Source organism: Harmonia axyridis, chromosome 2, assembly GCF_914767665.1.
Source record: "Harmonia axyridis chromosome 2, icHarAxyr1.1, whole genome shotgun sequence".
Classification (NCBI taxonomy): Eukaryota; Metazoa; Arthropoda; class Insecta; order Coleoptera; family Coccinellidae; genus Harmonia; species Harmonia axyridis.
The window spans coordinates 32,893,021-32,907,040 of record NC_059502.1 but is presented as its reverse complement, the minus strand read 5'-3'; the positions used below and the strand labels follow the sequence as shown (position 1 = coordinate 32,907,040).

General features: G+C 32.1%; 1 protein-coding gene across 2 annotated transcripts in view; it reads left to right on the top strand.

Moving 5' to 3' along the window:
* Positions 1-14,020, top strand: part of LOC123672989 (peptide transporter family 1-like) — a 60,236-nt gene that overhangs the window by 22,446 nt on the left and 23,770 nt on the right. The window contains exon 2 of one of the 2 annotated variants that reach the window (XM_045607360.1): positions 407-468. In XM_045607360.1, coding sequence (XP_045463316.1) covers positions 407-468 — 62 coding nt within the window. Of the gene's footprint in view, positions 1-406; positions 469-8,055; positions 8,544-14,020 lie in introns of those variants that run through there. The other variant, XM_045607361.1, reaches the window with a different exon arrangement.

Sequence of the window (14,020 nt, the reverse complement as noted above, 5' to 3'; positions counted from 1 at the left end):
TTAAAAAATGTGAAAACTACTTCCACAATTAAAATACCTACTGCAAATTAATATCTAGTGCATGATATCACACTGTAAATGAGTACTTGTATGATAATTTAGAAAATTTTTTGTAAATTGATTCTATATGGCCTGTCCTATACATGAAATGGTCTTGTCTGAAAGGATCAATAAATTATATTACATATTATTCTTTGAAAAGCAATCAACCCATAAATTTTAGGAAGTCTAGAATTAGATTTTTTACCATTTAATTATAACTCTTCGAATACAACCAGAAAGAAATTGTTTTCCATAATAGTTAAGGTTATTTCCCTAATTTTATTTTATTATTATTTATGTCCAATAAAAAACTATGTTTTCTCTATCTTTGAAAGGTTGGTACTTACTAAAATTATTTTCACAGATGATAACAATTACAAAGAACTCAGTGAGGCCGGAGATGTTGAAAACAGTTCTGCTGCACCGGTAAGTTTTATTGCACACAAAAACTCCTTGTTCTCTATATTCAATATTTTAGTTCTAAGTAGTGTGAACTTATAATTATGTATTATGTATAATTATGACTCGTATCAGTCAGGGTGTAAAAATTCAATGTTAAAATCAATTGATTCATAATATAAATTGAAATATAAATCCTATATTCAGAACCCAATTGATTGAACTTGCAAACTTAAAATTCATTATGAACGAGAGGGTTTCATGAAAAAAGTGAAGCAATGACCTAAAATTCGTTGAGACAATTTTGATATTCTGGATATGTTCCTATATAGCAAATAGAAATACAAGTTTTTATTGCAATTCATAATTTTTATTGAGATATTCCAGCGATGGATGATGCAACTAAATTTATTTCTTTTATCTTACCGCCCAATAATCCTCTTTATTATCTTGGGAAATCCTCTAATTGAACGATAATTAATCAAATCAGCTCATATTGCTCCCTGGGATATGGTCAATGAACGGATGAAGAGATTAAAATGAAAATAAAATGTCTCAATGTAAGGTTACTTCAATTTATGAAGATCCAGTCCATCAATGGTTCATACATTTATATTTAGAATCGATATTTACCAATACGAGTAAACAAGTTGAATATACGTAAATTTTTTAACTCTAATTATTTCAATGTTGGTCCATCGCACATTTTATGTAGGTTAATTAAATAAACGATTTATATATCGCGATTTAATTACATTACAAGGCTATAATAACTGAATAATATCTCACAATAACAGCTTTGTCTTCTAAATGAATTTAAGGAATAAATTGAGAAAAATGTACTGATATTAACTCATCCACTCGAAAAACACAACATCCATGGTCAGTTATTTCGAAGTTTAATGTTTCGATAACTTATCAAGGAAGTTACATTGTATCTCACGGCATAATATAAATTCCGTTTAAACACAATATCTATCTGCATAATTATCAATAAGTTGATAGATCACAACTTTTTGAATAAAATTAAGAGAAAAGCACTTAGGTGAAGTCAAGAGCTATTCACTATTTGTTCAATTACAGCCTTGGACTGAATTATATTATATAGGCACGCCAAATCTCAAATTGTAATCAAGGAAATATTAGGTAGTCCTCTCCCAAATTTCTATAATTTTGATGATGCATTGAACATAAAACATTGCATAAGGCTGAAAATTGTTATTTTATATTTACTTGCGAAATTGTAACACGAAGGGATTTGTTACGGAATTATTAGATAATTTTTTTTTGCTTTTCTGATTGACCTTCCTCTGCTTCTGATAACGCTATCAACACTAAACTGTGCACAAAGCTTTAAATGGTTATTCAATATCATCCAAATCACCTATTGATTTTGAGGCCACGAAAAGTTTGAGTACCTACCTAAAAATACCATTTCTTTTTCTTGAGTTTTTCATTGTTTTGGTTGTGCTATCGACACAAAATTCTGCATGAAAATATTCATTATTTACTATTTATTTCATAATTCTCTTATAATTTTATGCGGAACTTGAAATTGGCATTTCAAGTCGACAACCAAAATCTCAAATATGTCAAAGTATAAATCTCGGCTTTATATTTTCTTCCGGAAAACTTGAGAAAACTCGTCATCCATAACGGACACTTATGATAGCTACCTCCTGCCAGACACCCCTAAACTTTTATAATTACAAATATACATTCGTTTAAGTATATAAGCTGAATTTTATAGATGTTGCGATCGTTTAAGACAAGAAAATATAAAATAAAAAATTTTTTTACGTTCAAAGGCATGTTAAATTTTGTGGAAAATGTTATTTTAATAATATAAAACAAACAAAATGGTATATTCTAAAACCAGTTGCAGAATGGGCTCTTATTCCAACACGAATGCGAAATTCGAACGCATGAGTGTTGGAATTGCCTTCTGCAACGAGTATTAGACGATATTTTCTCTATTTCAGTCAAGTTTTGTGAAATATTGTGGAAATTAAATAAAAAATTCAGATTATATATCCTAGTGACTTTTGTATTGTATCTTGGCAGTTGGTGTGACGGTTACAAAAATTGACGGATTACGGAATTTTTATATGAATCGTACGTTTCGAATTTTAAGATAATTTACAATTACGCATTAAATTCGTGAATTATATCTGACGAAATCGATTTAACACCATAATGACTTCATTACAGCGCACTGTTTTTAGAACTGTAATTAACTCACTGCGATACTGAAATAGAGGAAAAATATTATTTCAATATTATAAAACAAAAAAAAGTATTATTACACTTAAAAAAAATATTCAATTGTTCTCAATTTACTAACTTTGGAGGTGTTTGGCAGGGGGTAGCAACTGTCATTAGTGTGTGGCAATGAATGAAGAGTTTTCTTAAGTTATCTTAATTTAAAAAATTGAGCTTTATACTTTATGACGAATATACTACCTGTCGCTTTGAAATAAAAGTTCATGTTTTTTCTGCCATTTTTACTGTGAATAGAAATATTGAAAAAATTTCGGCTTTCGGGGCAATGAAAATGTTACATAATTTGTCGGATTAGAATAGGGCTGTAATCCCAATAATTACATATATGTGATTAGAATCGTTAACAATCGGAAATAATTAATGGGACTCCAGCATGGAAATATGAAATAAAAACTTATGAAATTTTCCGGAATGGCTAAGGAATAAACAACAACCGTAGGTTGTCTCATTTGATTCTCCTCCACAATTATTCAATGGAATGAAGATGTACAAAAGGCTTCCACAATACCCAATCTCACCAGTCACGATATAGCGTTCAAGTTTAAAATTGTCATAGAATGCAATGAATGCATTTATTCTATTCTACTCTATTCTAGTCATAAGTTTCAGCTAGTTATACAGTTAATTGTGCATAAATGTGAGAGTTTTCTTATGTTCTCTATTTAGGTATTAGAGTTATATTTTATCATTATTCATTAGACATTTTCTGTCAGATTTTAAGGATGATTAATTTTTTATTAATATCGAAATTTTTGAAAACACGTTATACTATTTCAAGGCACCCGTTTCCAAATCATAGAATACTTGAAGAAGAATTTGAATCTGTATGAATAATACATCTTTTTTATTGATTCATTCCCTATACTTTTTGACTCAATGGTGCAGTATAAAATCAGTAATTCTTTGAATTGTACTCAATTATCACTGCGTTCCTTATCGATAAATTATGCAAAAATTCTTCGTATCCATACAGCTTATGTCAGGTGACTGCACTTCCATGAATCGCTTCTCATTATTCCCCCATCATGAGAATATAATCGGCCTACAGGCCTTACATAACGAGTGCATAACATCTGACCTAAAATTTCCAAAACCCACCTATCAATCAAGCTGACCACTCCTACCAAACTGAGAACTTCCAGCTGAAGTATAGTTTTCTTCCAGTCACTTGACGAATATAAAAAACGGAAATTGATCTCTTTCTTCGACGTTTTTGCCGCTTCCATAGGCGTGCGTACAGCAGGCCCTACATTGTCGCAGAACGGAAAAATATTTACATATGTTGGAAACCCGCAGTCGGCAGTACTATCCATTTGTTGCTATTGTTGAAGAACGTATACAGGGTGGCCACTTTTTCAATGGGATTGTATTGGTAACTTTTAAACCATAAGAGTTAGGAGGTCGGTCAAATGGAGAAAAAGTTGCATGCATAGAAGTATTATCGAGCAGTTCAAACAAATCGAGATTATCAGGGCCGGTTATTGAGATATTATAAGAAAAGTAAATTATGTCATTTTGATTTTTCTTTTTTTTTCCACTTTATTTCAAATTTTATAAAAAAATGTTACAGGAATTTTTTATTCGACAGTAAATTCTCCTCAATTTGACATAATCAGATTTCGTATCCAACGTTTCGTACTCTCTGGGCCACCCTCAACCTCATTTTTTTCAATACGGACCTGCATATTTTATGACATTTTTCGAAATAACTTTTAACGCTGAATTCAACGATATATCATACAATGTCATTCCAAGTGGATTTTCAGCTGATTTTGACCCTCATCCAAAATTAATGGTGTGTATGAAAAAACAAGTCTATTAACGATATCAATGTACTGACCCAAATTCAATCGAACCCAGAAAAAAAATCGAGAACTGTGGCCAGTGAATGGAATTTTTCAAAAACTGCTCTTAATAAAATAGTCAAGAGTTGCGAATACAATGATTTTAAATTTGAATACCAAGCCTTGCAAAAATTATATCGTAATGCTCTCAAAAGAAAGTTCGATTCTGTTATTCGTTTCAACGGAACAAATGACAAATACAACAATAGTGATACCTCGCGAGAAAATTGAGAATGTTTTGGAAGGTATTCAAGGAGACCAAACAAGCAAATATATAAGAAGTATGGGTTCCAGAACCGTAAAGTGCATTTTACAAAATGCTGGACATTTCGAACACTTCATAATTTTCATTTACTTTCGAATAATCATTTGATTTTTCTTTCATTAAATGATACTTTCGTTTGATTATTATGAATTGAAATATTCAAATGATTATTATAAAAGAACTAAGAAACCAGTATACTGGTTTCTTGCTTTGATTCTAATATGTTCCATTTAGTTCAAGATGGGTAAGTTGATTTTCTTATCGAAATTTATTGCATATTGCATGTTGTTGATTAAACTAAATGAAGGTAATACAGATCCGACCCAAAGAAAATTGGATAAGGGTCAAAATCACCTGAAAATCTACTTTGAATGACATTGTATGATATATCGTTGAATTCAGCGTTAAAAGTTATTTCGAAAAATGTCATAAAATATGCAGGTCCGTATTGAAAAAAATGAGGTTGAGGGTGGCCCAGAGAGTACGAAACGTTGGATACGAAATCTGATTACGTCAAATTGTGGATAATTTACTGTCAAATAAAAAATTCCTGTAACATTTTTTGATGATATTTGAAATGAAGTGGGAAAAAAAGAAAAATCAAAATGACATAATTTACTTTTCTTATGATATCTCGAAAACCGGCCCTGATAATCTCGATTTGTTTGAACTGCTTGATAATGCTTTTATGCATGCAACTTTTTGTCCATTTGACCGACCTTCTAACTCTTATGGTTTAAAAGTTACCAATACAATCCCATTAAAAAAGTGGCCACCCTGTATAAGTAATTTAATTATATATTTATATTGATATTAAATACGAGCTATTCCAACTTTCACTTTTTTATTATCTGAATAACAATTGATTCGCTACACAGTAACTGCTTGAGAATTCTCACATTTTGATGAACGAAACTAGAAACTAAACTGAATACATATAAAAAACTTGGGAATTATAGCAAAAAAAATAATTTAGGGTGATGGTGACTTGTTTGGTGGTTGAGAAATATTTCTCATCTTGTTACGTTTGTTTATTTCTAAGGCAGATGAGGGCTTAATATTTATTTTCGAAATTTCAGAATTGTGATTTAAATTATATTCTAACTCTAATAGATGGCTGAGAAATGTTTTATTCTTCATTTTTCCAAGAAAACACATTGATTCTTTCTTGAAGATCTCTATGATTGTCTTATACATATATTATATACAATTTGACAATAAGTGCATAACAACTTATAGACTTCTGATTAATCATTTTCGTATAATCGTCATATTTTTATTATTTGCGCTGAATTTATTCAGGTTCAAAATGGTTTAAAAAGAGATTTTCAAATCGCATCCATTTTCAAGATGTGTAGCGAAACAATTGTTATTTTCATAATAAAATACTGAAAATTAGAAAAACTAACTAAATGGATTTCCATCAAGTAACGACCAGGTCAATCGCATATCTATTTATATTTTAATGGTTTATAATACTTTATAGCTGTTATTGAGACGGCTTATACTCCTCCATTTTGAGGGAAACAAACTTAATAAGATAATTTTGACTTCAATATGGCATTCATAAATAAATAATCATGTACTCTTTTAATAATAAACGCGAACATATGCAGAGGGGATCTCAAATAAGTTCGTTTATAATAATGTCAATGACCATTCCCCTCAAAAAATTTCAACCAATCATATTAACGACATATGATACAAATCACTTAGTAAGGAACCAATAGGTATTTTTCAATATGAATACAGGGTGAAAATATCCGAGTATAGTCACTTATGCTTTAGGTTACTATTTTTTTGGAGTTTAAACCATCGAAATCATTTCAGTCCTTCATACGTGCTTGCCAAATTATCGAATATTTTTCCTCCTACACTTCGTGTAGTCGGTAAAATATTCGAGTATTTGACGAGCACTCGCGATATAACTACTGACTATTTCTCTCGAAAAATTTCAACCAATCATATCAACGCATATAATGCAAATCATTTAGCAACGAACCAATATTTTGGAATATCAATACAGCGTAATACGAGTAATATCCGATTATTTCGAGGGGTATTTGCACTTGTGCTTTAGGTGAATATTTTTGTGACGTCTCAAACCATCGACACTAATTGGTATTGGTATGACAGACCTATTCATCCAATATTAATAATTTTTTGTTTTGTATTATTTTTGCCCTACAATTAAAATTGTTTGAACATTTTTTGGGGAAATAGTATTTTATATACCCCTTGTGCTTGCCAAATTATAGAATATTATTCGAGATATTTGGCAAGCACTCAGGATATAACTACTGATTATTCCCTTCGAAAAATTTCAACCACACTTCCTAAATCAGTTCTATTGGTTTGATTTAATTTAGAATATCGAAGTGATATGATGCATTATCCATAACAATCAGCGAATATTGGACAGTAATTGATGCAAAAAACTACTGGAGATTCAGAAAGCATTTCTTCGAGTCATGTTTCCATATTTTTATATTATTATATTTAATTATTTCATTACTTCAGTTATTACATATTTAATTACTTTCTGCCATTTGATGCTCTTCAATTGCACGCAAATATTATACGATGGGCCTCCATTCCATAATCATCAGCATTTGTTTGTACATATTCAAAACCTTATTCGACTGCAACACTTCATCAACACTATCATGTCTAAAGATTTATGGTTATATTCGGATGAATAGTCGTTCATTTTATCGCTAATAAATTCAAGGAACACATCATACACTACCCGTCTAACACGGTTTAATAAGTTCTTTAGTAAAATCGTCCAGTTTTATATGTTCTTGATTGACACATTTCCGTTTAGTGGAATGATCAAACCACTTATCCACAAATAACAGTAGGTACGTGATATTGTAGAATATCTAATTTTTGATAATTCACGATTTACGATTTCACGTTTTATTATCATTTCACTTTATAATACTGTCATAAATGTTGAGCACTACACATTGACGTATAAATTAGGGATTCTCTAAATGTCGCATATTTGATTTCTGGAAATGACCACCACAAAACTATAATCAAAATCAAAAACACTAACAAAACAACTAACTCAGTTCAATTTAAAGAGCTGCGGTTATGACAGGCACCACTGGCCTATTGATATAGATCCACTGCACTTTGTTTTGGTCAGGTGTGTTAGGTGTGCATCCACGTGTTGAATTCAACAAATGGAAAACGGCATTTGTTGCATCTGTTGTAAATTACTGAGGAAAATTGAAAATATTTGAAATAAAATGTAGAATTACTTGAAATTTGGACAAACCTTGTATATATCTGATAAATTTCAGTTCGAGTCAAGTCACTTTCGAATGACTATACCTACATCCGATCCAGCGACAGACTGCATTATAGTAAATTCCCTCAACGAGCTCACCTTGACTCGATATAAAACAGCGAAGATTGGTAAGCTATATTCGTTGTTTGACAATCACTCCGCAATCAAGAGGAGAGCTGTATTGACACCCAAACACAACACTGCGGTTGATGACGAAAATGTCCCAATTCCAAACTTCAAACGTGCAGCGAAACTGAAATATGTCAATTTTCGCTCTATTTTGTATCATTAAATACTGAAGTGCAATTCGCGATTTTTGTGTAGTTTTTTGTGTAGGTTTTTTGTGAAGTTTTTTGTCGAAATGACGAGTGCAAAATTGGAAGTTACCAGCGAGAAAACACGTGATAAGGTAATTTCATTATTTTCGATATTTTTGTGAATATTTCATCCATATGTGAGTTTTCTTCAAATTTTCTTTCTTATCAGAAGGAAAACAACTAGACTGACTTGTTCCTAAAAAAAAGTAATTAATGAATAAGATTGTAACTCACATTTTTATACAATGTTTTGTTCGCTATTTGAATGAGATTATTCGATTTCTAAAGAACATATTTTCCACATAACAATGATTTCCTTCAAGTAATTCACGTACTTACTGCTTCTGGCACGTAGTGAAAGATAACGTGCATTGAATGAAGAACATTTCGAAAGATACAGGGTTCGCATTCCGTTGAAAATACAACCAATGAAATTAAATTGACTTGGAACATGTGGACATACATATTATGACCTTTAAATAGGAACATGGAAAGAAGAATTACACACAGACACTGTAATTATACTCTTATAGTTATCGAATGCTAGAACTATTGTATCAACTAGTTATTTTCCTTATTTCATTGTGATATTAAGTGCATGTGTGCATAAGTACCTCTTATTGGAATCAATTTCTACCTGAAAGCACATTAAACTCTCTCTCAATTGGTAGAGAAAACAATAGGAATTATTTTTCGAATAATGATCGATAGTTATGGAAAAGAAATCATCGTATTTCACGTCCTTCAGATTGTGTAGAATTAATTATGATCTTCCATGATGAGTGCCGACTACACAGAATCTCTAATTAATTGGTAAATTATATACATAGTCAATAAATATGCGGCTACTGCTGTTATTCAGAGAAAACACCACCACGTGGATGCTCAGTTCAAAACGAAATTGAACGAAATTTTTAATGTGGTAATGAAAAAAAAAATTTTGGTAACTTTTTGTTTTTCGCAGAGAATTGATGATAAGGACAACCTAAAAGGCACTGATGAATTTTTGAAATATTCGTGAAAAAAAAAAAATCATAACGAAAGAGGTAAAACTATAATTTTGTAAAAAAAAAATAATCGATCGTCGTACAGTCCTGCCCTCTACTTATTTGCTTCGAAAAGAGAAAGAATATGAAGTGAATATACAACTTCGTACACCATAGCTTGGTCATCGTAGGAGCGATGAAATTAGCGATGAATGGGTGCCAAAGTTTGCCTGATACGCGGAGAGCCACGTGGTGGTAATCCTTCTTAAGATAGAATATTCAAACTCCTATTCTAGTAATTAATGTTTATCATTTACGAGTCAACAGATCTGAAAGATACCATTTGATGGCATAATAGCTGAAGAGGTGCTTAATAACAAGGTCATGGTATTGTTTCGGTGGTCTCAACAATGGAGCGAAAATAACGGAATCTTTTACGTCTGTATTACTAAACATCCGAGAATGCGGAGGAAAGTTTACATACAGAGAGGGCCATTGAAAACGAAACAGCGGCTTATTTTTATTGATTGAGTGAATAAAAAGTTATTTTCCAAATTCAAGTTCCTATATCTCGAAAACGAATCGATAGAATTGATTTATTTTTGTTGTTTGATATTAAGAAGGAAACTACCTTTCAAATGAGGTATCACTTGCCATATGGTGCCATTTAAAAATTTAGGGGTGGCGGTCACAGCTCCGAGGGATGGAATGTATTTCGGGTGAATTTCATCGCGAACGAATACCCCCTCGAAAATGTTGTTGACGTGTCCGAGCGTTTTTATATAACTCGGTTCTGCCGACTTACAGAGCCGCTGTTTCGTTTTCAATGGCCCTCTCTGTATATGTATGTGTATGTAGTTATTTGCTTAATAAATGCAGAAATCGGTAATTTTCGCAGCAGCCTGAAGTCGACCGAACAAAGAGTTTAGTTAAGCTGTTGAATGGGGAAAATATACTTTCGATTAAACATTTTTTCAACTAGCGTCGAAGATTCAACCAAAAGTATAAATCGCACTGATCTTGTGCTGATGCACATCAGCCTTGTTTTTCTCAATCATTGTTGCTGCTACTTTCTTCAGATCTTTTGCAATTTGTGGTAACTTCATTTTTAGTTTTTTATATTTATACAGCTCTTCAGTATAAAATCCATATTTCCCTAATTATTTCTGATAATGTATTTTTTCAGTTTGATCTTCCCTATATAGTACTTCAACATCTATTTCACATATAGTTTTTTTATATATTTCCTTTCGTGTTTATCTTAGTGTGTTTCGTTAATATTTATTTATTCTTATATTTAATATACAGCTGAATGAAGAAAAAGCAAATAAAGTAGATTCCCATTGTTTATTTCATCAGTCAGCAAAAACATTTGTAATGTGTTATTTTTCGAACGAAATTTTTATAAGCCACCGTTTTCCTTTTTATTCAATACTCCAATCTCTTGAACAAGCCTGATTTAATTGAAAAATTGACAAGTTTCATCACCTACCTACACTACTACTCAGTAATTCAGGTCAAAATTCAGCCTGATTTTTATCTAACGCACAATTCAGCCTTCTTTGATTCAAATTCTGTTGCTCATTTTTTCAGATAGGACATTAATTTTAGAAATATTCATGCCTTGGACTTTCTCAATTTTGCCACACATTACAAATCAGTATCTAGATTAGATAATAATATATTCGGTTTTATATTTTCCTTCGAGTGTGTTCAGAATGTTACACTATGCGAAAAAGTAAAACTAAAATATTGTTTAGAGCAGGTACCCTTCTCAATTAACTTAACCATTTTGAATTAAGTCAACCTTTGTTAACCCATTTCAACAACTGTCCAGAGTTAAATCGATATTTATCATGCCAAAATATTAAAGGCCTTTTTGCGCATCGAAAGTTCATCAAACCTGTTTTTATCTGATATGGAGCTCGTAGGAAAAATGTTGTTTTTAAAACGTGAGCAAAGTTCCTTTTCCGAACTCCGTTTCGCGTCGTCCATCTTTCTTTATTTGGGAAAAATAACACTTTGAGCACCTGTTAAGGAAATAACAATTTGCAAGTTCAACAAAATCGTCAATGGACCCTTCCTTCATTGAATTTTAAGCGTTTCTGTATCGCACTGAGAACTAAGATCCCATCTATACCCGATCTATAATGCCTCAAGTCCATAGTGGCCTGATGTTCTTCTTTAACTAAAGAGTTTGGTGTTATTTTGAAGAGCTCATAGATTTTACCTTTTTTATGTTTTTTTTTTCGCCAAAAATAACGCATTTGACCTAACTTGATCATTAGCGCATAGGGAACAGTTACAATCTCATCATTGAGTTTTTTTGAGATCAACGACGGGTTTCATAAAACTCTAATTGACCAATCAACTCGTTGAGTATATTTTGAAATCTACGAAAGTGTCAGGAATGAACTGAAATTGAACACAGAAAAAATTTGATAGAGAAAATCACCGCAATAAAAATTTTATCGGAACCACCATAAGATGTTTAAAAATACTGATATATTGAATACGTTATTCTAATTTCCATTATTTTATTATGTAAATAACAATTGTTTTGCTTGTAGCTTGTTCAGATTTCGTACCTCACTCACTTATTTGAAATATACGAAATCTGAAGGAGCCAGCATTTTTGTCTCCATGCGATGCAAAAATCCCTTCCATCTTTGCCTTGCAAGCAGCTGTTTACAAGCAGACAATCATCAACATCTCTCGGCTTCAACTCGTACGGCACCCAATTTCTTTGTTTCATTCCGATGAATTTCAGGCGTTTTGAAATGGCTTCTTGCGTAATTCTCAATAATCCTGCCAATTCTTGTTGCTTTTGACACGAATCTTGATGAAGTAATGCCTCCAATTCTGCATTTTCGAAAACCTCCTCCCTTCCACCGCCATGCTCGTCTTCGACGTCAAAATGACCGTTCTTGAAGCGTTTGAACCACTCTCGGCACGTTCTTCCACTAAGAGCGGCCACACCATAGGTATTCGATGAGCCTAAGCCGCAGATTTCTTCATATTGAATCAGTAAATTGTAACCTCGTAAGCTGACATGTTTAATCGAGAAAAACTTTATGATGCAGACACAAGTCGACTAATATTTCGATGTCGTTATGTTTACGATGTAATTAAGCTTATAATATGACATCTACCATCTATTTATTTCGACTTCCACTTACCACCATATCGAATCTTCATCAATCTTTAATACAGATTAATTCATTCATCACAGCCTACTAACTGAATATCAATAATAATTTGGATTTTTCTGAAAATTGTTTGAAATTTTTTTTACGGAAACAGTAACCGCAAGAAACCGAAAAGTGTAGTACTAGACCAATTCCACTGAAATTAAACTGTTGGCTCTGTTCTTCAAATTCTTATGTTATATTTATAATGTTTGTACGCATGTGTTTACCCCTACTCATTTTCCATGTAGTTCTCGTACTTGAATAAACAGACAAGTTTTCGACTAGATTTCTTTTGAATAACACACATGCCAGCCAGAATTATTGTTGTTTCATTTTTCAATTACATGTTGTCAGCCAAATCCCCTTCTGCTACCGTTGAACTTCTCCATCCACCATGTATGTCTCTTCAATATTTTCATATTTGCTCTCGCATTGGCCGAGGCAGCATTCCTTTGCAAAGTCCCGTGAAAATTTCAGGGTTCAGCTAATGCAAAACATTAGCAATTTTGCTTGGGATTTTACCGAATGTATTTTTCCAAAAGAGCTAATTGTGCAACGCTTTTCGCGATACTTTAGAAAAAATCTTACCGGACCTGACAGACGCACAGAACTCGTTTTCTTCCACAATTGTAAATTTCTTATGGATATCTGTTTTACTTTCCACAATGTCAACCAACACCAAGCCCTTATCTTCAATGTGATTTATCCTCATATTGGAAAATTCCTGACCTCTATGCAGTCCCCAAAATAATCCATAATCAGAACTACCTATAAAACAGAACAATCAATATGTAATCGTAACATTTGCATTATATACCTAATGTAGTAAGTGTTCTTGATACGAAGCATTATTCGAAATTAGATAATATCGTCCCAACTGAAGACTTTTTTGGCTCATGCCTCATAGCCGCTACTTCTTCTTTTGAGAAACTTTCCAGTTCGTGAAACTTACTCCCATCTATATTATTATAAATTCTTATGATTAATTTTAACATTGAAACTTAGTCCGAAGGGAGTTAGAATTGAACCTTTCAGACTGTAAGAAAAATAAACCGATTCACTTAGACTAGAACGTAAAAGACTACATACATACCTTGTCTTGAATGTAAGCCAACATTATAGTTTCACTCATTATTTTGCTTTGAATACGGTTAACTTACTTACTTTCAATCACTGCAAAAATTTGTCATATTCTTCTTCATACTCCTACTTTGTTTCTGACTTTATCGGTAGTATAACGGCACGAGCTTTCTCAGCTTTTTGGAACAAATCGCCTGAAATTTCGATTTTCTCCAAACGTTCATTCATTTTCACGAATTAATGAATTCGACAAATATTTAGAAACTTGTCAGTTGATACATCCATGTTGCTCTCTGTAATTAACAGTCACAT